Source organism: Schistocerca piceifrons, chromosome 1 (genome assembly GCF_021461385.2).
Source record: "Schistocerca piceifrons isolate TAMUIC-IGC-003096 chromosome 1, iqSchPice1.1, whole genome shotgun sequence".
NCBI classification, from domain to species: Eukaryota; Metazoa; Arthropoda; class Insecta; order Orthoptera; family Acrididae; genus Schistocerca; species Schistocerca piceifrons.
The window spans coordinates 337,208,874-337,233,564 of record NC_060138.1 but is presented as its reverse complement, the minus strand read 5'-3'; the positions used below and the strand labels follow the sequence as shown (position 1 = coordinate 337,233,564).

Here is a 24,691-nt window from a genome sequence, read left to right as displayed (position 1 = left end):
CTGAATTCACTCTACATTCCTAAATGCACTTTATAACTGAAGTATTAGATCTTCCAGGCAACAACTTGACACAACCATAATCCTAAGCTGTACACTAACAAAACCTTTCGTCTCAGTATAGAGCAGAATTGCTTTCTCAAGTAGATAATGCGTCCTCATTTCTCATTTTATAATTGCTGCATTACTGCCAATACTGTTCCTTATATACACAGATAATATGTTGTGCTTAGCAGTAAAGATTGTTTACTGCTCCTCACACACTTTTTCCTTGTCACAGTTGTACTTCAGTTTAGGAAAACTGACACTGTAATAACAAATGTCATTTGCATTTCATCTACTACATCAATAAAAAAGTAACACATTAAGTTATATTAAAGTTCAGCAGAAATACTTACCCAAAATCCAGTTATTGCAATTTGGTGCATACTGTCATTCACACACTTGAGCACAATCAGCATACCATCAAGTGCTTCCTGAAGTTCTCTACCACATTTGCCATCTTCACTGTAGTGTATTAGGTCCTGTGAAAGAGAGATCAATGGAAAATTACAAGGTGATGAACAGATATCCAACATGTTTTCATTTTTTTTACCTATCTTTTCAACAAATAAATCTATCAAAGTTTATGGAGCACTCTTTTTAGGCCCTGTCTAGTCACTTTAAAAGTATCTTTACACAATCGACTTTCTTATCTGAATTGACTACTCGAGACAAGTGCACCTACTTTAGCACCCCTGGCATTCTATTCCCTGAGTCTTGTCTGCTATGAGTGGTTGCTTTCATTTACAGATGAATGCCAAAATTGCCAGTGTTGTGTGAGCTGTCTGCTGTGGAGTTTAGCATCTGATTGGTGAAAATGAGGTTATGAGGGATTATCCTTTAAATAGAAAAATCCAATTACAGTAATAAAATTAAGGAACAAGCAATGGCAATAGAGTTTGTTAATGACCAAAGCCAAATTCATAGTGGAAGTTCTTGTTAACGGTCACATGGTAAATTCTCTACACTCCTGAGAACTGACAGAATAAGAAAAGTGTCATCCAAACATTTCAGAACATATGCATGTATTTGCTCAAGAAAATATGTACTTCCAAATATGTCAGACAATAGGTAGAACAGAATAAATAGTGCCTTTTTGCTTTATCCTTTGTGTATTGTTTTCTTGCTAAGTGCTAAATAACAACAAAAAATGTTTTTCTCATCCAAGAAATCTGAAAGTTTCACTGTTGAAATAATTTTCATTAAAACATATTTATCTGTTTACATTCTTATTTTTGCATAGTATAGGTTTTTTTTCTTTGTGAAATATAAATACTTTTTGCTTTCAGATATTTCGTCTCTCTTGTAGGAGAATATTAGTAGAAAAAAATACCAGGGCCTTGTGTAGCTTCTCAATGTGTCACAAAGATTAATAAACCATGGAAGCACAAAGTCAGTTTCTGCAATAGAAGTGAACTCATCCAGAATAGGTTATAACTTCTGATGTTAGCAGATGCCACCAGAGTCCTTGTCTCTGTGCATGTGCAGTGTGCAGCGTACTCAGAAATTTAGAACTCCACACTCACCACAATCTATAGATCATTCACACCATAGGCACTCACGTTGTGGTTGGTTGCCGATTGACATTCAGGCACGAAAGGTGCACACACTTCAAGTAGTTGATTTTGATCAGGAAGTAGCATGTGTAAAATGGGCTCCCCACCTATTTGAAGTATGTCAATACTAATATTCGAGGAGACCACAAAATTCTAAGTGATAATCAAGAGTAAAGAAGATTTTTCTTAGAGTAAAGAAGATTTTTCTTGTATATCACTTCTGTTATAGATGGGATGCACAATTCCAAGAACTTTACGCACTGTTAAATGCAGATATTTCATGTAATACACAATAGCATATATATAAGAACCACAAATACACTGACTTCAAGTGCAGCTGCTAATATCCATTAAAACCACACAGGATTTATTAGTAGAAGTTTTCATCTTTCATCCCTCAGCATAGACAGTTGCATCAGACACTATCGGCAGACTGAAATACTGCTGTATGTTCCAAAACTGTATAACTATAAAAACAGTGGCGAGTTAGTACGAAAGTCAGTAGTTAGATTTATTGTGAGGGCTGTAATAGATAGTTTCATTGGGATGAATGTAGTGGGGAGCACACCAAGGAAGTCACAGAGGCCCTCTCTTGGAACTTCAAGATATGCTGTAGCTAAATCACGATAGAGGATCGAGGAAAGTATGTCTGGGCCCTTGAACTGCAATCGAAGGCAGAAAGCAAAGAGCTACTGAGGATGAAGGCACACTGTGAGGAGAGTGGCAGTTGGGAAATGACAGCTGATAGGAAGGCTGGGAGGAGGAAGGAATGGTCTGACACTTTTGATGGAAATGCCAGAGACAAGTGGAGAGGAGACTCAGGCAGGAGGAGAGGTAGGAAATGGGCAGCAGTCTCTGCCCATGACTAGGAAACATCGAAGCACTGATAATGTTAGGAAGAAAGAGGATTTAAGGCTTTTATGTATGGATTTACCTAAAGATAATCAGGTAGTAACTGTGGGTGGAGCAGCTGGTGATGTGAACAAGATAACATCCTTAATTGGCAGGACAAATGTGTCCATGGTCAAGTCGTTCCAGTTTCATAATCTTCATTTGGACAGTACTATACAGTGTCTTAATGTGGGGCTGGATAGGTGCCGATGACTACTGATCAGGCACACATTGCACTGGTGCCACCTGTGACTACTGGAAGAAAAGAGTTTCACTATGCATTGCCTCTACTGCAAGAGGGCTGCGAAGGTAAGGTAAGGTAAGATTGTTGGAGCTACTCAGTAACAAAAGAGTGTGTGGAAATGGGGCCACACAAGGTCAACTCCTGTTTTCACATGCAGCACTTCAGCAGCACCAGCTAAGAAAAGTAAATAGGTAACAGCAACTATTATAAAGTCCTCTGAAACTCTTAGATACCCCAATTCTTTACAAATATAATTTACTAATTCAGAGTGCTTAAATCAGTAGAAAAATTACAAAAAATATATATACAGGAGGGTACTGTTTGCTAGGAAAAACCATTTAATGAAAGAATTATATATAATGCAAAAATAAGAGGTATGTAGCAAGGAACATCCTAAAACAAGGAACCAAAAAAGGCAGGTTAGTACAACAACATACAAATGAAAGATGGGAGTAGATAAATAGAAAATCCGTAAGAACTAGGACATTTTGTAAATGACTATTTTTCAGGTATTACAGAGAAGCTGCAACAAAGTTTCTCTATGAAAGTGTAGCACCAAGAATGAATTATACATCCAGCACAATGATGTTTTATTACACAACAGAGCAAGAAGTAAAGGACACAATACAAAAACTAAAAAATAAGAAAAAGCAGCCCTAGATGAGGTATGCAACTCTGTTCTGAAGGCACGCATAGACACCATACAAACTCAATTAACACACATAATAAACAAATGTATTAGTTCAGGAAATTTTTCAGAGTATTTAAAGTATGTACAAGTTGTGCCCCTGGTAAAGATATATGATGTTGAAAGCACTGAAAACTGCAGGCCAATTTCCCTACTCTCACCATTCTCAAAGACTGACTAACAAATTGTCTGAATTAACAGTACTGTCTTAATACAGTAAAAGTTTGTCTTCTAATGTAGAAGAACAATGATGTATTCAAAAAGTAAACTGGATTTTGTAACTTTGCATGTTGTATTAGGCCAATTTGTGCAGTTTTGGCATTGTTGTTTTGGTAAAAACGTCTGTACAGAGTTAGCTAGATGTTGACCTTCGCCTCACAGATGGCTACATCAGTACCTCCGTCCATATCAAACCTACTAACCACCAGCAATACCTCCACTTTGACAGTTGCCACCCATTCCATACCAAGAAGACCCTTCCGTACAACCTAGCCACCCGTGGTCATCACATCTGCAGTGACGAGCAGTCCCTCTCAAAACATACTGAGGGTCTCACTGAAGCCTTCACTGACCGTAATTATATTCCCATCCTGGTACAAAAACAAATCTCCCATGCCTTGTCTTTCCAGTCTCCCACCACCTCCCAAAGCCCCACAGTCCAGCAACAGAGGAGCATTCCCCTCATAACACAGTACCATCTGGGACTGGAGCAACTGAATTACATTCTCCGCCAGGGTTTTGATTACCTCTCGTTGTGCCCTGAAATGAAAAATGTCCTGCCCACTATCCTTCCCACTCCTCCTACCGTGGTATTCCACCATCCAGCGAACCTACACAATACACTTGTCTATCCTTACACAACCCCTGCTCCCAGTCCCCCACCTCATGACTTACACCCCCGCAATAGACCCAGATGCAAGAGCTGTCCATACATCCTCCCACCACCACCCACTCCAGTCCGGTCACCAACATCACCCATCCCATCAAATGCAGGGCCACCCGTGAAACCAGTCACGTGATTTACAAGCCAAGCTGCACCCACTGTGCTGCATTCTATGTAGGCACGACAACAAACAAACCGTCTGTCCGCATGAACGGCCCCAGATGGACCATGGCCAAAAAACAAATGGACCACCCTGCTGCTGAAGACGCCGTCCAACATGACATCCCCCATCTCAATGACCGCTTCACAGCCCGTGCCATACGGATCCTCCCCACCAACACCAGCCCCTCTGAATTGCGCAGGTGAGACACATCCCTGCAATACATCCCACATTCCCGCAACCCTCCTGGCCCCAACCCTCGCTAGTCACTGCCCCCACCCATCCAGCTCCCTCCCCGTTTCCACTCCAGCACTACACAGCCATCATTTCACCACCACACCCAGTCTTTTAATTTCTTTTTATTTCTCTCCCCTCCGGCACCCCCCTCCCCCCTCTCCTCTCCCACCCTCCGTCCAAATTGCAACACTTCCCTGTTCGCCACTCCCACCACACTATACCTCCCCATCCCCGTCCCAGCCTCCTCCCCACTCCCATCATGCACTGGTGCTGCCGCTCGCAGTGCAGCTTCAGCTCTCCGAGACCGCAGACAGGTGTGCAAGTTGCATTTGCATGACCGTGTGTGTGTGTGTGTGTGTGTGTGTGTGTGTGTGTGTGTGTGTGTGTGTGTGTGTGTGTGCGCGCGCGCGCGCGTGCGCGCATGCTTGTCTACTGCTGACAAAGGCCTTAATGGCCGAAAGCCACAACTGTGTGAGTCTTTTTGTTGTGCCTATCGTGACTCAGCATCTCCGCTATATGGTGAGTAGCAACTTTCTGGTATTGTTACATTCCATCCTTGATTTTCCATTGTTCGATTTAAGAGAGATACAGATTTATGGTATTCTTATTCCCCAGTAGAAAAAAAAAGGAAAGTAGATCTCCAACTGTACCCAAAAATAAAAGGCTGTACTGCTTTCCTGAAGAGCTCACAGGAACCAGAGAAACAACATGCTCATACTGTACCAAATACAGAAGCATGCCTGGACCCACAGGACAGAACAAAGAGAGACATTTATAAGTCCTATCTTATGTGCAAAAAATTCTACAATACTAAGCTCCTCTTGGTAAAAACACTGGCAGTGCCCCCAATAAATGTATGGCAGAATGGCAAACAATAAGGACACACCAAAATGCACACAAACATGTCTGACAGATGAGGAATTAAATCACTACTTTCTATACCCAGTTAAAGAAATAGGAAACAATCTTAAAGCAACAAGTTCATCAGCAATGGACCTGACTGGAGCCCCACTGCCTAGTGACCAAATATTTCAATGGAGTAATATCACATCTGCTGATATTATAAAAGCGGTTTCCAAATTTTCAAATTCTCAAAGTATGGACTGCTACTGGTTTTCGAACTACACCATTAAAATAAGACAATACACACAGTCTCCACACCATTAGCTTTTATTTTTAATAAATGTGTAGAATTTGGAGTATATCTAGACACACTCAAGGTGGTAAAAGTTATCTCAGTTTTTTAAAAAGGGAACAAGCTTCCCCAAAGCTACAGAGCAGTCTCAAATGTGCCAATATTTTCAAAGATATTTGAGGCACTGCTATGCACTCACAAATAAGCAGCTACTTTGAAAAACACTACCACCTATGTACCAGTTAGTTTGGTTTTTGCAAGTTCCAGGAATTTTGGATCACACTTTAACAGCTATTGACTAGAAAACTTGGTACAATAGCTATTATGCAACCTAAGCAAAGCATTCCATTGCATTCCTGTTGACATACTAATACGGAAGCTGGAGTTTTACAGGTTGCATGGGAGCAAATTAGTGGTGATGCATTCTTATTTAAGCAACAGAAAACAATTTGTCTCAGTCACAAATGTAAATTTCTCCTTAATGGAAATCAGCACAGGTGTTCCACAAGGATCTATTTCGAAACCTTCCCCTTCATTGCAGCAGTCAATGATTGGCTAAGAACACAGCTCATTCTGACATATGTTATGCTGATGATACAACGCTACTTACCACACATCAAAGAATCTCAGATCTGAATCGGATAGCAACAGAAATTCTTGATACATTCTTGAACTGGTTTGCAGCTAATAACTCCTGTGTAATCCCAATAAAACCCAACAACTGCTATGGGAATGTCTAATGAAATAGAAAATAAGCCATTAAAACTTTTACACATATTTATACTGATGCCACACTCTGCTGGGAGGAACATGTTGTTGTTGTTGTTGTTGTTGTTGTTGTTGTCTTCAGTCCTGAGACTGGTTTGATGCAGCTCTCCACGCTACTCTATCCTGTGCAAGCTTCTTCATCTCCCAGTAACTACTGCAACCTACATCCTTCTGAATCTGCTTAGTGTATTCATCTCTTGGTCTCCATCTACGATTTTTACCCTCCACGCTGCCCTCCAATACTAAATTGGTGATCCCTTGATGCCTCAGAACATGTCCTACCAACCGATCCCTTCTTCTAGTCAAGTTGTGCCACAAATTTCTCTTCTCCCCAATCCTATTCAATACCTCCTCAATAGTTATGTGATCTACCTATCTAATCTCCAGTATTCTTCTGTAGCACCGCATTTCAAAAGCTTCTATTCTCTTCTTATTTTTCGTACATGTTTCACTTCCATACATGGCTACACTCCATACAAATACTTTCAGAAACGACTTCCTGACACTTAAATCTATACTCGATGTTAACAAATTTCTCTTCTTCAGAAACGCTTTCCTTGCCATTGCCAGTCTACATTTTATATCCTCTCTACTTCAACCATCATCAGTTATTTTGCTCCCCAAATAGCAAAACTCCTTTACTACTTTCCTAATCTAATTCCCTCAGCATCACCCAACTTAATTCGACTACATTCCATTATCCTCGTTTTGCTTTTGTTGATGTTCATCTTATACCCTCCTTTCAAGACACTGTCCATTTCGTTCAGCTGCTCTTCCAAGTCCTTCGCTGTCTCTGACAGAATTACAATGTCATCGGCGAACCTTAAAGTTTTTATTTCTTCTTCATGGATTTTAATACCTACTCCGAACTTTTCTTTTGTTTCCTTTATTGCTTGCTCAATATACAGATTGAATAACATCGGTGATAGGCTACAACCTGTCTCACTCCCTTCCCAACCATTGCTTCCTTTTCATACCCCTCGAGTCTTATAACTGCCATCTGCTTTCTGTACAAATTGTAAATAGCCTTTCGCTCCCTGTATTTTACCCCTGCCACCTTTAGAATTTGAAAGAGAGTATTCCAATCTACATTGTCAAAAGCTTTGTCTAAGTGTACAAATGCTAGAAATGTAAGTTTGCCTTTCCTTAATCTAGCTTCTAAGGTAAGTCGTAGGGTCAGTATTGCCTCACGTGTTCCAATATTTGTACGGAATCCAAACTGATCTTCCCTGAGGCCAGTTTCTACTAGTTTTTCCATTTGTCTGTAAAGAATTCGCGTTAGTATTTTGAAGCCGTGACTTATTAAACTGATAGTTCGGTAATTTTCACATCTGTCAACACCTGCTTTCTTTGGGATTGGAATTATTATATTCTTCTTGAAGTCCGAGGGTATTTCGCCTGTCTCATATATCTTGCTCACCAGATGGTAGAGTTTTGTCAGGACTGGCTCTCCCAAGGCTTTCAGTAGTTCTAATGGAATGTTGTCTACATATCAATCGCATATGTGAAAAAAATCTCTCAGGTGTCAAACCTCATTTTGAAGTTAGGGGATTTAGTGAGCTTGGATTACCTTAGGGTGACATACTTTGCACTCTGCCAGTCACTTATGTCGCTTGGTCGCATTGTATAGGGACATTTCCCTCACATCATGAATATTTTAAAAATACAAAAATATGTTCTATTTATAATGTGTAAAACAGGATCCATAGAGCACTGTCGTCATCCTTTTCCCAGGCTCAGAATACTTACAATTATAAATTTATACTTACATATGTGTCTGCTCTACGTTAAAAATAATACTTCAGAATTTGCTGCTAGGCAAGAAGCCCATGAACACAACACCAGAACTAAGGCATAGCTTAACAAGAACTGGAAATTCTCACAAAATGAACCTACTCAAAATTTTCAACAAATTACCAATCTATGTTTGATCTATGGATCTAAATATTTTTAAAATCAAATGGCAAAGCTGGCAATCACAACACCCATTTTACCACATTATAGAATTCTTTGAGATGCCTTAGGAGGATAATAGCGTGTAACAAATTTTCCCATAGTCTGCTGTATCAGTATGTGGCATGTTTATGCTTTGTATAATTATGCTTCTATGTTTTATACAATTATGTCCTGTATACTCTATCCAATTATTATTGCACAGTGTTTGCACCATACGACATCATAGTATAACTTATAGACACTAGGTCTTAGACATCTTCCTGTGGTGTATATCATTATTGTGGCGCTTATTATCTATACTACTGTTAATTGACATTAGTGAACTTTATTACTATACAGTATATACTATATATCTTGGTCACCAGATGGTAGAGTTTTGTCAGGACTGGCTCTCCCAAGGCTGTCAGTAGTTCTAATGGAATGTTGTCTACATATCAATCGTATATGTGAAAAAAATCTCTCAGGTGTCAAACATGCTGTATTATACAATGATGACGAAGCCCATTTCATTATGAAGTGATCAATGGTGAATAAAACTTGTTGATTCTATTTATTTTGTATAAAGAGGGCTCAGAGATTTAAAAGTAACAAAAATACGGGCTTCAGTTACCTTTGCACACAACAAACAACTTCATAATATTTCGTGATACCATCACTAATTATTTTAACTGTTGTTGTCAGAGACATGAAATTATATACATAATGTTACGAATATGTGGATGAGTTATTCGTCAATCTAGGCCTGGTATTGAGAAGAGATGAATTTCCCGAGAATGGAATTTTCACTCTGCAGTGGTGTGTGCGCTGATATGATGCTTCCTGGCAGATTAAAAATGTGTGCCAGACCAAGACTCGAACTCGGGACCTTTGTCTTTTGTGGGCAAGTGCTCTACCATCTGAGCTACCCAAGCACGACTCACGCCCCATCCTCACAGCTCTAATTCCACCAGTACCTCATCCACTACCTTCCAAACTTCACGGATGTTTTCCTGGTAGGGCACTTGGCCACGAAAGGCGAAGGTCTCGAGTCGAGTCTCGGTCCAGCACACAGTCCTAATCTGCCAGGAAATTTCAGAGATGAATTTGTTGTATGACTGAATGCTAGTGGCCCCAGGGCACAGGGCGCACCACAGCCAGCCTCGCTAGTTGACAGTTTCCAGCCAGCCATGTGCAGAGACAAGCAGTGTCACCGGAAACGGGGAAGTCTTAATGCTGGGGATCTGGATGGATGTCACTCGCATGACCTTTGTGCTCCAGGAAATGGCGGAGTGTCAGACAATATTACAGGTGGCTAAGTTACAGCTCTTTTAACTTTGACAATAAATCACAGTTACATATTAAAGTGAATCTGAATACATCTGCGGTCTCAGAAAAAAGAGGCTAATTCAATGACACAACATTTCAAATTTTAAAAAAAAAAAAGAAGATGAAAAAGAAGAAGAAGAAGAAGAAGAAGAAGAAGAAGAAGAAGTTAATATTTCACAGAATATAAACATTTAATGAATGAACCTCTGAAATCTCGGATGATAGCATGACACTATAGCAATAATCCCTGAAAACTACATGTCTACATCTATTTTATTTCTTGATTAATTATGTCATCGATGCCTTTTTATTATGCCAATATTTGTCAGATTATCATATTCTCCACATTTACACAGCAGATGAAAACAGCATCAATACCTCATATTTTGTCATGCTTGTGTATTTATTTAATGAACAGTTTACTATTTTGCAATTTTATTTAAATGTTGACTGCGAAGGCTATTAAAAGACTGTGCAGGTTTAAAAGTGGTCAATCACATGAATTAGTGGACACCATAAGCAAAAAAGAAAACTGAAAGATGCTTCTATCAAGAAGTCATAAATCATAAATAATTGTTTAAATAACATTTAAGGATAATTATTTATTTATCAACAAACCTTTCTTTGTAATTATTGTGAATGATGCGAGTGTGACTGAATATTTATAACATTTCTTTATTTAAATGTTGTTGTAATATTTTAGTTTAGGCTGGAAAGTGATCAAGATGAATCAAATTATGTCAGTAGCACGTAAGAAGGATGTATTTTTATTGGGAATGGAAAAGCAAGCAGTAGTGGAACACTAAGGGTGTCAAGTGCAGACTGGGACTTTTCAACAGAAAAGCTCAGAGGAGCAATTCTGGGCACTTTTACACGAGTTCTGGAAGAAAGCAGACCTGTCTAGAGTAACATGATTGATTCCATTGTATAGGTGATTGATTCTGGGCAGTGGACAGCTACTACCATACTTTAACTCTGAAGGGACTTAATATTTCGAGAGATCTGAATGTGCTCCATAGTAGGACTCTTAACTTTTTCCACTTGATTTATGGAACTTAGAACAGACAGAATATGTGTTTATATTCTTTGAATTATGTGCATTAATTTATGAATCATCATGCTGAACTCTGAACTGTTTTTGTACTGGTGAATATTTCATGTATGATTTAGTGTATGACACAGTTTTCGCATATCTTCAATGTATATTTTGTTACCATTCTTGTAACGCTCTCAATGTAACTTTCCTGCTTTTGATAAGGGTATTTATTGACTGTATTTTAAATGACCATCTTAGGACCACTTCCTGTTTATATGAGATGTCATTTTTCGAATAAACAATATTCAACATAACTCTCTGTCGTCTAAATCAATTACAGACATTAGAATAGGACCTTGTTATTAAATTATTCATTTAATTTTTATTTTGTAGTTCTGTCTATTTCATTAACTCGCAATCCTAGTGATTAGAGTATTTGACTGCAGGATCAGAGCTACAGCTCATTATTTGAAGCGAATTAACTGTGGGGCATGAAAGCAGACATGTGAGGGTCGACCCTATGACTACATCGAGCTATTCTTTTTAAACAGAGCCCTGCATAGCCCCAGTACCTAAAGTACGAGTAACAGCACATAAAGACGCAGCTGGTTTGCTTGTATGGACTGCTGTTTTGAAGAGCAACTACACTCAGCAGTAACCATTACGTACCGTCGCATATATAAGTCTTATATTCAGGGTGAGGCACCGAGGTTTGTCACATGAAATTACTTTTGACCTATTAAAGACACTTTCACCCTATTTTCACCAAGCCAAACAGGGACTAGGGGCTCATGAAACAAACAATAATCCATTAGTTAAAACTTCCGGGCCGGGAGGCCATCGTCAATCTCTAAAACTACTTCTTTCCGACATTTTGTTGCCAATTGCGAGCAACATCTTCCAAGGTAAGTCAATGACCGGCTGACAGGCCATGGAGGTCCCATCCTTATAGAGTGCATAGAGGGCACCACCATACGTCACCTGGGTCCGACCACAAGTCCATCTCCAACCAACGCCACTATTCTCGACTTAAGGCAATCGACTGTCACATCGCTGGTGCAAAGTCAACCACCATATCTTATCTAAATTTAAGCCTTCTTCTTTCCTATTAATAGGCAGAAGAAAAAAATTTGAGAATTTACAGAAGGGCAGGCAGGCAACAACAGTTACAGATGTTCCTGTGTGGTTATTAATTTGTTGGAAAGGGAATTATCTAAGGAAAAAATTTCTGTTGTCTTAAAAGGAGGATATTTTGCTATTACTCCATCAAATGTTCCCATGGATGATATTATAGCTGATATAGAGGTGGGGATTCATCATTTATCACCACATTCTGCTGATGAAATCAGCATGGAAACAGCCAGGACACTATGTAAAGCTAAGCCACCTAGCAGTAATTTGTCTCAAGGAGAAGAGAAGGTGTTATGGGAGATTAATGCAGACAGGAGTATTCTTGTACTTACTGCTGATAAGGGTAATGCTACTGTTGTGACGAAGAGTGAGGACAACTACCATACGAAGATCAATGAGCTTTTGGATTCTAACACATACAAAAAGCTTCAAAAGGATCCTACAATGAAAGTGTTAGGAGCTACCAATTGATTAATAAAAAAGTCTACCATTCTCACAGAGGATAAAAATATCTATGCAAAACAGAAGCTTACCCTCCTAGATTATATGGGCTACTGAAGATACATAAGCCTAATGTCCCATTGAGACCGATAGTGAGTGCTATTGGATCGCCTACTCAGGAGTTGGCTAGACATCTCACCTCCTTGCTACAACTGCATATTGGTAAAACTGATTTTCAGATTAAAAATTCTATGCACTTTATTGAAAAACGGAAGGAGATTACTGTCAGCCCACGTGATATCCTTGTCAGTTTTGATGTGGTATCCCTGTTTACCACGATTCCTGTTGACGAAACTCTTTCATACATAGCTGATATGTTTCCCACTGATATAGTAGCCCTGTTTCATCACTGCCTGTCCACGACTTATTTCCAGTATGATAATGAGTTTTACCAACAAACCGAAGGAGTGGCCATGGGCAGACCTCTGAGTCCAGCTGTTGCTAATCTATTCATGGAATTTTTTGAGCAGCAGGCCCCGCAGTCTGTCAGTAAAAGCCCTTTGATGTGGTATTGGTATCTGGATGATCCTTTTGTGGTATGGAATCACGGTGAAGAGGAAACGTATGGTTTCTTGGTGCACCTAAACAGTATTAATCCAAAGATACAATTTACTATGGAGGAAGAGAGTAATAGAGAACTTAATTTTTTGGATGTATCAGTAATTAAACAGGCAGATACACACATCGACTGTTATCTCCGTAATGATTCGAACAATCACCCCGCGCAGAAGAGAGGTGTCATTAAAACATTGTTGGACATAGCTAGTACAATCTGTGAGCCAGTTTATTTGCAAGATGAACTAAATCACTTGCGAATGTCTTTTAAGAAAAATGGATACGCTGACAATGAGATAGACGAGCACTCCATCCCAGAAGAAAAGTGTCCGACAACATTCAGCAACAACAACTGTCAGCTGGAAAAGTTTTTCTTCCATTTATTAGCAATATTACGGACCGTATTGGGAAAGTTCTGGCCAAGTTTCAAGTTGAAACAATCTTTAGACCCACCAAGAAGATTAATGAGTGTTTAAGATTGGTGAAAGACACTTGACAGCCTTTAGCAACTCCTGGAGTGTATAAAGTTCTGTGTAGCTGGAACAACTAAAAGAAGTGTCAATATCCGCTTAACCAAACAAAAATGAACTGTTGACTGGGACATACCGACAAATCAGCTGTAGTGGAACACGTTTATAAAGATGGTGATCATGAAATAACATTTAGTGAGATGAGTGTGCTAGCCAGGACATTGCATTATTATGCACACATGTATAGAGAAGCTAAAGAAATTCAGAAACATCACAATAATATTAACAGAAAAGATATGGTGGTCGACTTTGCTCAAACGGTGTGACAACTGATTACCTTAGATCGAGAATAATGACATTAGTCAGAGATAGACTTATAGTCAGCCCCATGTGACATATGGTAGTGCCCTCTATGTACTCTATATAAACGGAACCTCCACGACCTGGCAGCCAGTCGATGACTCACCACAGAAGATGTTGCCCACAGTTGGCAACAAAACGTCAAGAAGAATATTTTTACAAATCAACCTCGGCCTTTCAGCCCGGAAGTTTTAACTAATGAAGACACTGGACATGAAAGCCTGCCTTTTATCATTAAACAGCAATCTGTTCTCGTAAGTTCATTAATAACCAAGACACAGACATCAGTTTTGTTTTCTCAAATGGAACTATGATATTTGTTGCCACCAAACAGCAGTTCTCAATGAGACAAATTTGGTAAGACCCCTCTTTTGAATATATTATAAGAAATCAATACAATGAAAATAGGGATTTTTGTGCTCTTACTGCGACCTTTGAATGACCCGCCACATGGAAGTATATGCTATTCTGCAAGAAAGCTTCCTGCCATTGTGACAATATGTATGTGATGTTTCTGCTACTCTTGACAAGAACCTACACCATCAAGACAGAGATATGTCATCAGTTGTGTGTTGCATTTTAGAGGAGTTAACTTAAGTGCAGTAGAAGCACTGACTACGTACAAGTCTGTTCAAAAAATTCCAGAACATATGTAATTTAGCGGTTGACATCCCTACACACACCTGTATTTAATGTGTAACTGCCAAAGCTTCATTGTTGTATGTCTCTTAGTTATTGTTCAGTGCTATACTGAGTGGAATGGTGTGTCGCAAAGTTTGTGAATTACGAGACAGCAGGTTTAGAGAAGCAACAAGCCTGCATTAAATTTTGTATGAAACTCAAGAAAACCTTTAAAGAGACACACCATATGATACAGGAAGCCTACGATGATGAGTGCTTAAGCCGTACTTGGTGTTACGAATAGTTCACATGGTTTAAAAAGGGCTGGATGGAAACTGAAGATGACCCTCATTCAGGATGCAGTTCAACTTTTACTGACAACACTCATGTCAGGAACATCAACGAAATTGTGCGTGCCAATCGAAGACTGACTGTCCGAGAGATTGCACAAGAATGTAACATTTCAGTTGGATCATGTCACAAAATCATAACACAGCATCTTAGAACGCATCATGTTGCCGCCAAGTTTGTCCCACAGCTTATGAGTGAAGACCAGAGAAACCTTTGCCTCACAATCTGTGAAGAGCTTTTGGATCGCACAAATGAAAATGAGATGTTCCTTAAGAGAATCGTAACTGGTGATGAGACATGGATCTATGGTTATGATGGTGAGACCAAGGTTCAATCTTAACAACGGGTTGACAAAGGTTCTCCAAGACCAAAAAAGTCAGGTCAGGTCAAATGTCAAAGCCATTATGGTAAGTTCTCTTTTGCTTTGAGGGATTAGTTCACCATGAATTCATGCTATGGGGACAAACTGTTAATAAGTGGTACTATCGGGACATGCTCTGACACCTGCGAGAAAATGTGAGAAGGAAACAGCCTGAAATGTGGTGAGACAATTCAGGACTCTTGCATCATGATAACGCACCTGCATATTCAACCCTGTTGGTGCCCGACTATTGCACAAAAAACGAAACCACTGTGCTGCCTTGTCCTCCGTACTCTCCACATCTGGCCCCTGGGGACCTTTTTTATTTCCAAAGTTGAAAACCCCATTGACAGGACAGATTTGCAATGATAGATGAGATAAAAGAAAATTTGCAGATGGGGCCTTTCACAATCCAGAAAGAGGCGTACCAGAATGCTTCCAGAAGTGGAAATGGTGTTGGGCGTGGTGTATCAACTGTGGAGGAGAGTATTTTGAAGATGACCATGCACAGTAAGTACAATATAAGTGTAGAAAAATGTTGCGGACAAAGTTCTGGAATTTTTTGAACAGACCTCGTAGATCAGGTTTATTGTAGGAATGCTGTGACATATTTATAGCATGTTGCTTGTAAATCATTCACAATGTTGAATCATTAATAATGCATAAACCATTTTCAGTAATACAACACCATTTAATAATGAAGAATTGGTCAACATGACCTTAGTTTATGGCAAATGATACTAAACTGAATCAAGAGAAGCAGAACTGTATGCAGAGCGTTTCCCCAGTACTCAGTATCTTACTCATACTACCTTCATTAATACTATCAAAAACTTGGAGAGATTAGAAGTTTTTCCTCAAGGAAATGTGTATGTTATTGTGGAAGTGGAGATTAGGGAACGTAAACCTTCCCTAGTGGATGTACACCATCACTAAAATGATCAGTGTGAGCTTACCATAAACTGAAAAAAACACATCCACTAGTGATGATGAACCATCACTGTACTCAGCTAGGGAAAGTGTACAGTAGTATATTATCCACTAGTGAAGGTGTACTATTGCTGTTCCCGAGTTACTAACAGTGCGTCCAACAATGCTACCATGCATCAGCATGAATGTAATTGTCATCAGCTTGTTACTGTTATGTTATACAGCAGTGCAGTTATGTTATACAGCAGTGCAGTTATGTTATACAGCAGTGCAGTTATGTTATACAGCAGTGCAGTTATGTTATACAGCAGTGCAGTTATGTTATACAGCAGTGCAGTTATGGTTGACAGCAGTGCAGTTATGGTTGACAGCAGTGCAGTTATGGTTGACAGCAGTGCAGTTATGGTTGGCAGCAGTGCAGTTATGGTTGGCAGCAGTGCAGTTATGGTTGGCAGCAGTGCAGTTATGGTTGGCAGCAGTGCAGTTATGGTTGGCAGCAGTGCAGTTATGGTTGACAGCAGTGCAGTTACGGTTTACATCAGTGCAGCTATGGTTGAATCAGTGAAGTTCTATAAACATCTTAGAGTGGAAGGGGGAATTCTCAGTTAAAATTCTGTCTTCATGGACAGAGAAAAGTATGAGTCACTTATCAGCAAGGCTAAATCACTAAAATCAGCACGAAAGAGGGATGACAACAGCTACAAGTTTTTGAAGAGATATGAAGTGCTGGAGTGAATGGAGTAACCAAATTAATACAACCTATAATTGAAGAAGGTAAGATTAAACACTATGTTTATGAAGAAGAACTGTACGATATTCTGCATGATGCTCGTGTAATGACTGGCGACAGTGGATGCGACAGAATGATGACATGTCTGAAGTCAAAGTTCTGTAATATAACATACAGAGATGTCCATATTTTTCCTAGTTTGTATGAGCCTTGTTTAGAAAAGTAGAAAGGTCAGAAAAAAGGAATAGTAGTGAAGCCAATGCTGTTCAAGGAGCTAAATTCCAGATGTCAATTTGATCTCATTGACTTCCCAATCGCAACCAGATGGAGATTACAAATTCATAATGGTTTATCAGGACCACCTCACTAAATTCGTTGTTTCACAAGCTACTGGAGCCCAAAAAACATGAAGAGATATGTAATAACATTATTGACATTTTTACATTGTTAGGCGCTCTCTCAGTATTGTAGTCTAACAGTGGTAGAGAGTTCGTTAACAAAATAATGAGCAGCTTAGCTGAATTATGGCACAACTTTAAGATCGTCCACAGTAAACCCAGACACAGTCAAGCAAGGCAGCATAGAGCGAGCAAATCAACACATAGAAAATATGCTAACTACATGGGTGCAGGAGCACAACATGCATGGTGGAGCCGTGCATTAAGACCGGTGCAGCTAATGAAGAATAGCACGGTACATTTTGGAATTAAAAGATCTCTGTATGAAGCAATGTTTGGCTGCCCTCCTAAACATGGTTTGTCTTCAACAAGTTTACCTCTTGAAGCACTGATGAATGTTCACTCTGAGGATGACCTTGAAAATTTAATTAATAAAGTGAGTGTTAGCAGTGAGACAGGGACCGAAACATTGCAAGATAATGATCACAGTAAATCTCCATTGTAGGAGGATAATGTACCAACAGAAATAGAGGTTGAGGACAGAGAAAAAGTATTCGTGATGATAATGACTACTGCCTGACTGATTTAGATGAGATAACTCGTGCTATTAAGAAACACAAAACTAAAGCGTACAAGTGCTTAGAAGAACAAGCGCAAAGAATGTACCACTGTTCAGATCGCTGCTTTCCAACAATGGAAATGGGCTGTACTGTGAGTTCCAGTTCCTGACTTTGATAGATGAAGAGGAGATGCTAGGTTGATCTTGAGTGTCATCCTCAAGACAACGGCCGATGGCTTCTACCAAATCGGGAAAAGAGATGGTGTTCTGAGCCTACTATACACACAGTAATAAATTGTTTGTTTTTAAATAATTATGGAAGGGACAATACGATATGCCACTGCAACTGCAATTACAACATTTTGTTTCAGGTCCCAGTTCAGTACTTGCCCTCTCAGGGGAGGTAGTTCCAGTAGAGAAAACTGTTGCCCTACGGACAGTTGTGACATCTCAGTCAACAGGACGTGGCCAGGGATTCAAGTGCAACTGTCAGACTTTGAGATGCTTTTCAAAAACAAAAATGTGTTGTGCAACTCAATGTGCCATGGTTCAAGTCCTTGCTGCAATAAATGAATTTTACATAATATGACTATGTTTTCAAACTACAGGTGATAAATGTAACTTTTAAAGTACGACTGTTTTGTTATTACAGCCGTGGTTCACATTCCTTACCTGTTGGTAGTGAAGGTAGTGATAGTGCACTATCCCTAGCCAGTGTTTATTGTTTGTCAGAACTGGAATCAGTAATCCACTTACACTTAATGGGCCAGTGAAGGTGCATTATTACCAGTGATGGTATACTTTTGTTGAAACTTCCACTATAACATATACACAGAAATACTGGTACAAACAAAGCTGCAGAAGTAGCAATTTTTGCACCTACAGCAATAAAGCTGCAAGTAATTTCTTGTCAAATACAAAGAAGAGTTCTGCGTACTCTTCACAGACATAAATATTACCTATCCCAAATTTCTTGACACCAACAGCTACAAGGCAGTGAAGAAACATTTTTAATACTGTCACATAGTTCTCCAGAAAAATGAGTTTTGTGGGAAGTATTCTTCACTGCTAAGACCACATTCACAAATAACAGGAATGTAAATTTGAGAAACATGCAATTCTGGTCAACAGAAAACCCACATTGGCTTCATCTAGTTTTCAATCAATGACAGTTAAGTGTGACTCTGAGGTGTTTCATAACAGAACAGCACAGCACACGATGAGCCCTTAATGGTATATTTATCAAAGTAGTGCACAAATAACTGGTTAATACTTTAACCTTGTAGTTAGAAAAAGTGATTTTATTCCAATGAGATGGATTCCCACCCATAATTCTTCAGTAGCAAGAGATGCTTATTTCCAAACTGGTGAGTGGGAAGAGGTAGTCTTATTCAGAGGTTACCAACAAGACCTGATGCCATTAAGACTTCTTCCTCTGAAGTCATGTTAAACATGTTCTCTGCAAGGAGGCTACAATGACTGAAGGACATGAAAGAGTAAATCACTGCTGCATTTAAAGAGATTACTCCAGATATGCTGACAACAGTGAGTTCACCACGTATGAAAGTTTCATCAAGCAAATGGTTCTCATGTTGAATATACATTTAAAAAAAAAAAAAAAAAGAAAAAAAGAACATCACAGGAATGGGGCAGCAAATAATAATGTATTCATTGTCTTTTGTACATTATCTTTGGTTTCATTTACTTCATTATTATTTTAACGAATGATTTTTTCAGCAGTGTGCAAATGACTGAATATGTAATAAAAGGAAAGAAAATTTTAGTTTGATAGAAAATATAAAATTATTCTGCAAATACTGGTAATTTTGTCGCTAACAATCCTTTGTAAGCATCAGATGTTCTCATGGATATCTACCATTTCTTGAACTTTGTAGAAGCTAAAATAAGCTGACTGACTCATCTTAATGCTGCCTATATGGCTTTCCAGCAATATATCTTTTCTTTGGTATGAAACATATTTAAACCTTTGTAAAGTCTAATGCACAAGCATGATATTGTATCTTAACCCGATAGCACAAGTTTCCTCGGAGAATGGCATAACTTCCAACAGCTGCAACAAAAGCACAAAAACTCTATATTCAATGTATTTTTATTCCACGATTTCTTGTTAGATCTGCAAAAGAGTTAAATCGCTGAATTTGTCTCACTGAGATCTGCTATTCTGGTGGCAAAAATAGACTAGCTTTTTATGGAAGAAAAGCTGATGCCTGTATTTGTGTTACAAATGAAGTTGTGAGAACATATTGCTGTTTGTTTCATGGGTCAGCAGCCACTAATCATCTAGATGAGAACAGATTACAATTGTCTTTAATGGATTAAATGTAATTTGAGTTGAAAAAGTTAGCTATCTCACACTGTATATTATAAATAATAATAGTAATAACAATAAGTTTGCTGCAAGAAACAACCCATGATAGACTTCAGTAAATAAAGTGATACAGCTGCTCTCTTACCATCTTGGATTTATTCTTACCTTCAACAGCAGTTGATATTTCGTTATCCTCTGAACAGGCTTCAATAAATACGCTGCGAGTGGCAGTTTGTGGCCAAGCTTCAACTGACAAGCCTGGAAAAATATGTTTTTCTCGCCTACCATTTCCCTTAGATGTTCTGATCGTGGTATGTTCTGACAGTAGTAACTGTACAGACGGTAAAAGGCATCACGCTGCAGTAAACAAAGTAATGCAATATCAGAAAGATATCTAACAAACATAAGAAAAAAATTTGAATGCAAAAGTAAATGCTACAAAGAATAGACAAATGATAATGTAATGCTCCCATTTTTCTTTTGGAGTGGTCAGCTGAACCAGTTAAGCTTTTGAGACTGCACACTGTTGATAAAAATAAGCAGCAGTAAGCAGAGCCATTGTCATTTTTATTCCACAGTAATCTTTCTGGCATCTCTGTATCTCAGAAATCATCCTCACTTGCTACTGTAAAATTACAAATGAAATATCCAAAGCAGCCTAACAACATTTTTTCTCCTCCTCCTCCTACTCATTTAAAAAAATTATAGTTCATCCCAACTAGCTCATCTCAGTTGCACCATGTAATTCTCAGTCTTTGAATAACAACAATGGTAATTCCTGGCTAGAATAATACATAAATTACGAAAATGTGACCACTCACTGTAGCTGAGTGGTGTGTTGTGCACAGAAACACACAACAGAAAATAGTGTGTACACTAGCTTTCGAACTCACACACACACAACCATGCAGAAAGCCAAAATGGTTCAAATGGCTCTGAGTACTACGGGACATGACATCTGAGGTCATCAGTCCCCTAGACTTGAACTACTGAAACCTAACTAACCTAAGAACATCACACCCATCCATGCCCGAGGCAGGAATCGAACCTGTGACCGTAGCACAGCTCTGGACTGAACCGCCTGTAACTGCTCCACCACAGCGGCCGAGACAGCCAAACACACACACCATAGCCGGAGTGATACAGAGTACTGATTGTTGAGAGTAGCTGCCTGGGCAGATGGAAGTAGGGAAGGACACTAAAGGTGATGAGAGGGCAGCAGTACAGTGTGAGGCATGTCCTTCGACAAGTGACTCTGCAGCTGTGCAACAAGATGAAAGGAATTCTGCGGGTAGAGCACATAAGAGACACACAAAGGATTGTGGGGAGAGAAGGGGAGGGAGGAAAAAGAAGAGAAAGGTGGAGGTGAAGAGGGAAACAGGAAAGGAAGAGAGAAAGGGAAAGGGGTGGAAAATGGAGAAGATGGCACAAGGGGGGAGGGAGGGGGGAGGGAGATAGGTTGCCTGGCTGGGAAAAGGGCTGGTAGGAGAAGGGAAAGGTAAAATGAGGCAGCTGGAAAAAGTTTAGGGGAGGTTTAGACCAGGACGATTGTGAGATCGCAGGATTTGCTGGACAGACAATTCCCACCTGTGTAGCATGAGCTCAAAAACTAGTGCAAATACTATGTTCTGGCACATGTTTCTGCATGCCACATGTCAATCTGTTACAAGCGACTGTTTGCTTTTCCCTGTTTTACATACCAATCTTATAATATTCTTTTGCCCACAGATTTTGCATTTGTGAAACTGTTTGGAGAACTAGTACACAGTAAGACCTTCTTAGTATTATCTTTTACATTTCCTCTATTCTTGGTTCTATGCCTAACTCTATTGTGTCTGCGGTTTACATTATCCCTTGCCCTCCATCTTTAGACACATGTCAAAACCTTAATTTCACAGGGTGAAATGTGTTTTACATTCCTCTTATGCTGAATACGCTATTCAGAACTACATTAATACCTGGTCCTATAATATGTTGGCAACATTTTTTCTTTTTTAATTGTTCCAATAAAGTGATATTATTACATATTTTTTATTACTTTTTCAATCTGTTCATTACGTTTCACCCTTATATGCAACATAATCTGCTGAGATGTCCTATAACTGTAAAACTGACTCACTCTGTATTGTAGGGGAAGGTCACCATTATGAAGCACGGAATATGCAAATAACCAAATAAGAAAAATTTATGAAAGCCTTTGCTATCATACTGGTAGCTCACATTTTCAAGCTGTAAGTCTGTATATTGGTTATCAGAGTGAGAAAACTTGTTTTTGTGTTTATTTTCTTACTGTTTTTACCCAGTGCTGATTTGTCTACTCATCATTTTTCTGTTTTATCATCTACAGGAATGTTGCATTAATTAACAAATCCAAGCTGGTGCCCTACAGCACACACACTGAACTCATTTCACTCATATCCACACAAAATCTATTTCCTACATTTCTTACACTGTGACAAAAGAAGTATTGTACAAACTTATTTTTATATGTAAGTAAGCTTTACCATTCATTATTTTTCCACTACACATTTCTTCCTCAATACTGAAAACAGTTTCGGAAATATGTGCTTCTTCATATCACACAAACTCTTCTTTCTATCATTTGTTTTACAGTTATAGCATCATAGTAAGAGCAAGATCACCATTTCCTAGACCCTCATTATTCTCTGAAAAGGTAGCATGTGCGGCATTCCAGGTTAATGCTAAAGAATACAGTATCACCCCATCTTTAACTCTGGGGAATATGATTCAACAAAAGAAATTTACAACTGGAAAATGCAGAATTTTTAATTAATGCAATCTGCCTTGATATTTTGTAGATTCTATAATAATTTCATTTGTTTGAGACACCTTTTCTTGGCCAGTTAACTTTACTGGCTATTCAATATTTACAGTTTGTGTTTGGTCCACATCCTGTAAGACTGTTCTTATTTAAAGATGTCCAATTTCATTATTGATGTATGTAGTTGATAATATTGCCTTCAGTCTCCTTTCTCATTTTTTCCATTCACTCAAAACTTGATTTTGGGTTTAACAATCTGATGAAGAGTTTCTAAATTTGGTGATTACAATAAAATGCTATATATAATGTTACCTATAGGTTAGTGATTTACCCTACATTTAACCTACATTAAACTGCTGAGTTCTACATTCTTGAAAAAGTAAACAAGAAAGTCAGGTATATAAAACAAGTTCTTAATAGATATTCCTTATTATATAACTAACAAATATAAGTTTTCCATCTAGTATCATTGTTTTGATAAACCTCTCATACTTGTCCTTTACGGGTGTGACAGCTTCTATTGTATTTTATGCATATTTTCAACACTTTTTTTTAATTTAATTTATTAAAGTATCCTTTGATTCATTACCCTCTGTATGAAACACAATGCCACAAGTTCAGTGCTTGTGATGCAGTTTTCCAAATCTTTCAGAAAAACATCCCCATGGAAAGAATAAAGTTCCTCTAAATTACCAAACAACACATCTGATTTCCCCAGTAGGGCCTGAGGTATTATAGACTGCATGTCACTTGCTTGCATTTCACGTTTGTAGCCCTGAAAGAAAAAACAACAAATCAAAAAAAGAATAAAAACAGAATGCTAAGGTACCAGAGCTTTAAATCATCTAAGAGAAAATACATGATGTTCAATGTTAAATTTTACTAAATTAAACCATATTGGAACGATCTTATAAGCTCGGTTATTTTACAATAAATTATGTCTCCAGACCTAAATGAGCTTTATGACAGATGTGTGTGTAACAGCATTTGAACAGACCATCCATCTTTTTTTTTTTTTTTGTTTTTTAATTATTTGTCCTTTGAATCATTCTTGTACACATGCAAATGGTGATGCACAAAACACACATTATGGTATTGTAAAGCCACCGTATGATGTGATGGTCAATGACATGAGGAGACAGTGCCTCTGATGACGATCAAAACAATGAAATTAATATAGAATGAATGTTTCACGATTAGGGCAGATATAATGTCTTTTGATAATTGGAGCAACTGTTGACAGATCATTTTGAGCACAGTTGTGATGTAATATGGATGATCATCAGTTTCAGCTATTTTCAGATCTATTCAGCTTGGTTACAGTGAAGTATATCAATTCTGATGTTGTGGGTTAATATTAAAATACTAGCAGTGAACATCCAGGATGGTACTCAGTGGAAGGGATGGAGTTAAAAGGCTTACACACATCACGACGTTTATTTCACCAGTGTTATCTGACATGCAGGTTACAAATTAAAAATTTTAAAAGGATTAACACTAAGAGCCAACAATTTAAGATGTAGACATGCACATCCAGAAATGTGCAATAACTAAGAGCTTTTTAAAGTCTTTGGGAAGTTAGTAAAATATTTCCAGAATCTTACGTAAAATATCTAACTGAACATCAAAAACCATTCCGAATAACATAAAATATAAAAACTAGAGAATTGAAAAGTATTTTAAAATGTTATTATGGCATTTTTCAAGGAAAATAA

The 24,691-nt window shown here is 38.5% G+C and overlaps 1 protein-coding gene across 1 annotated transcript in view; it reads right to left on the bottom strand.

Annotated features, from left to right (window-relative positions):
- Positions 1–24,691, bottom strand: part of LOC124797666 (guanine nucleotide exchange factor DBS-like) — a 222,900-nt gene that overhangs the window by 40,319 nt on the left and 157,890 nt on the right. Inside the window, exons 15-17 of the mRNA XM_047260803.1 lie at positions 23,566–23,751; positions 20,360–20,551; positions 396–521 (exon numbers count right to left, since the gene is read on the bottom strand). Coding sequence (XP_047116759.1) covers positions 396–521; positions 20,360–20,551; positions 23,566–23,751 — 504 coding nt within the window. The remainder of the gene's footprint in view (positions 1–395; positions 522–20,359; positions 20,552–23,565; positions 23,752–24,691) is intronic.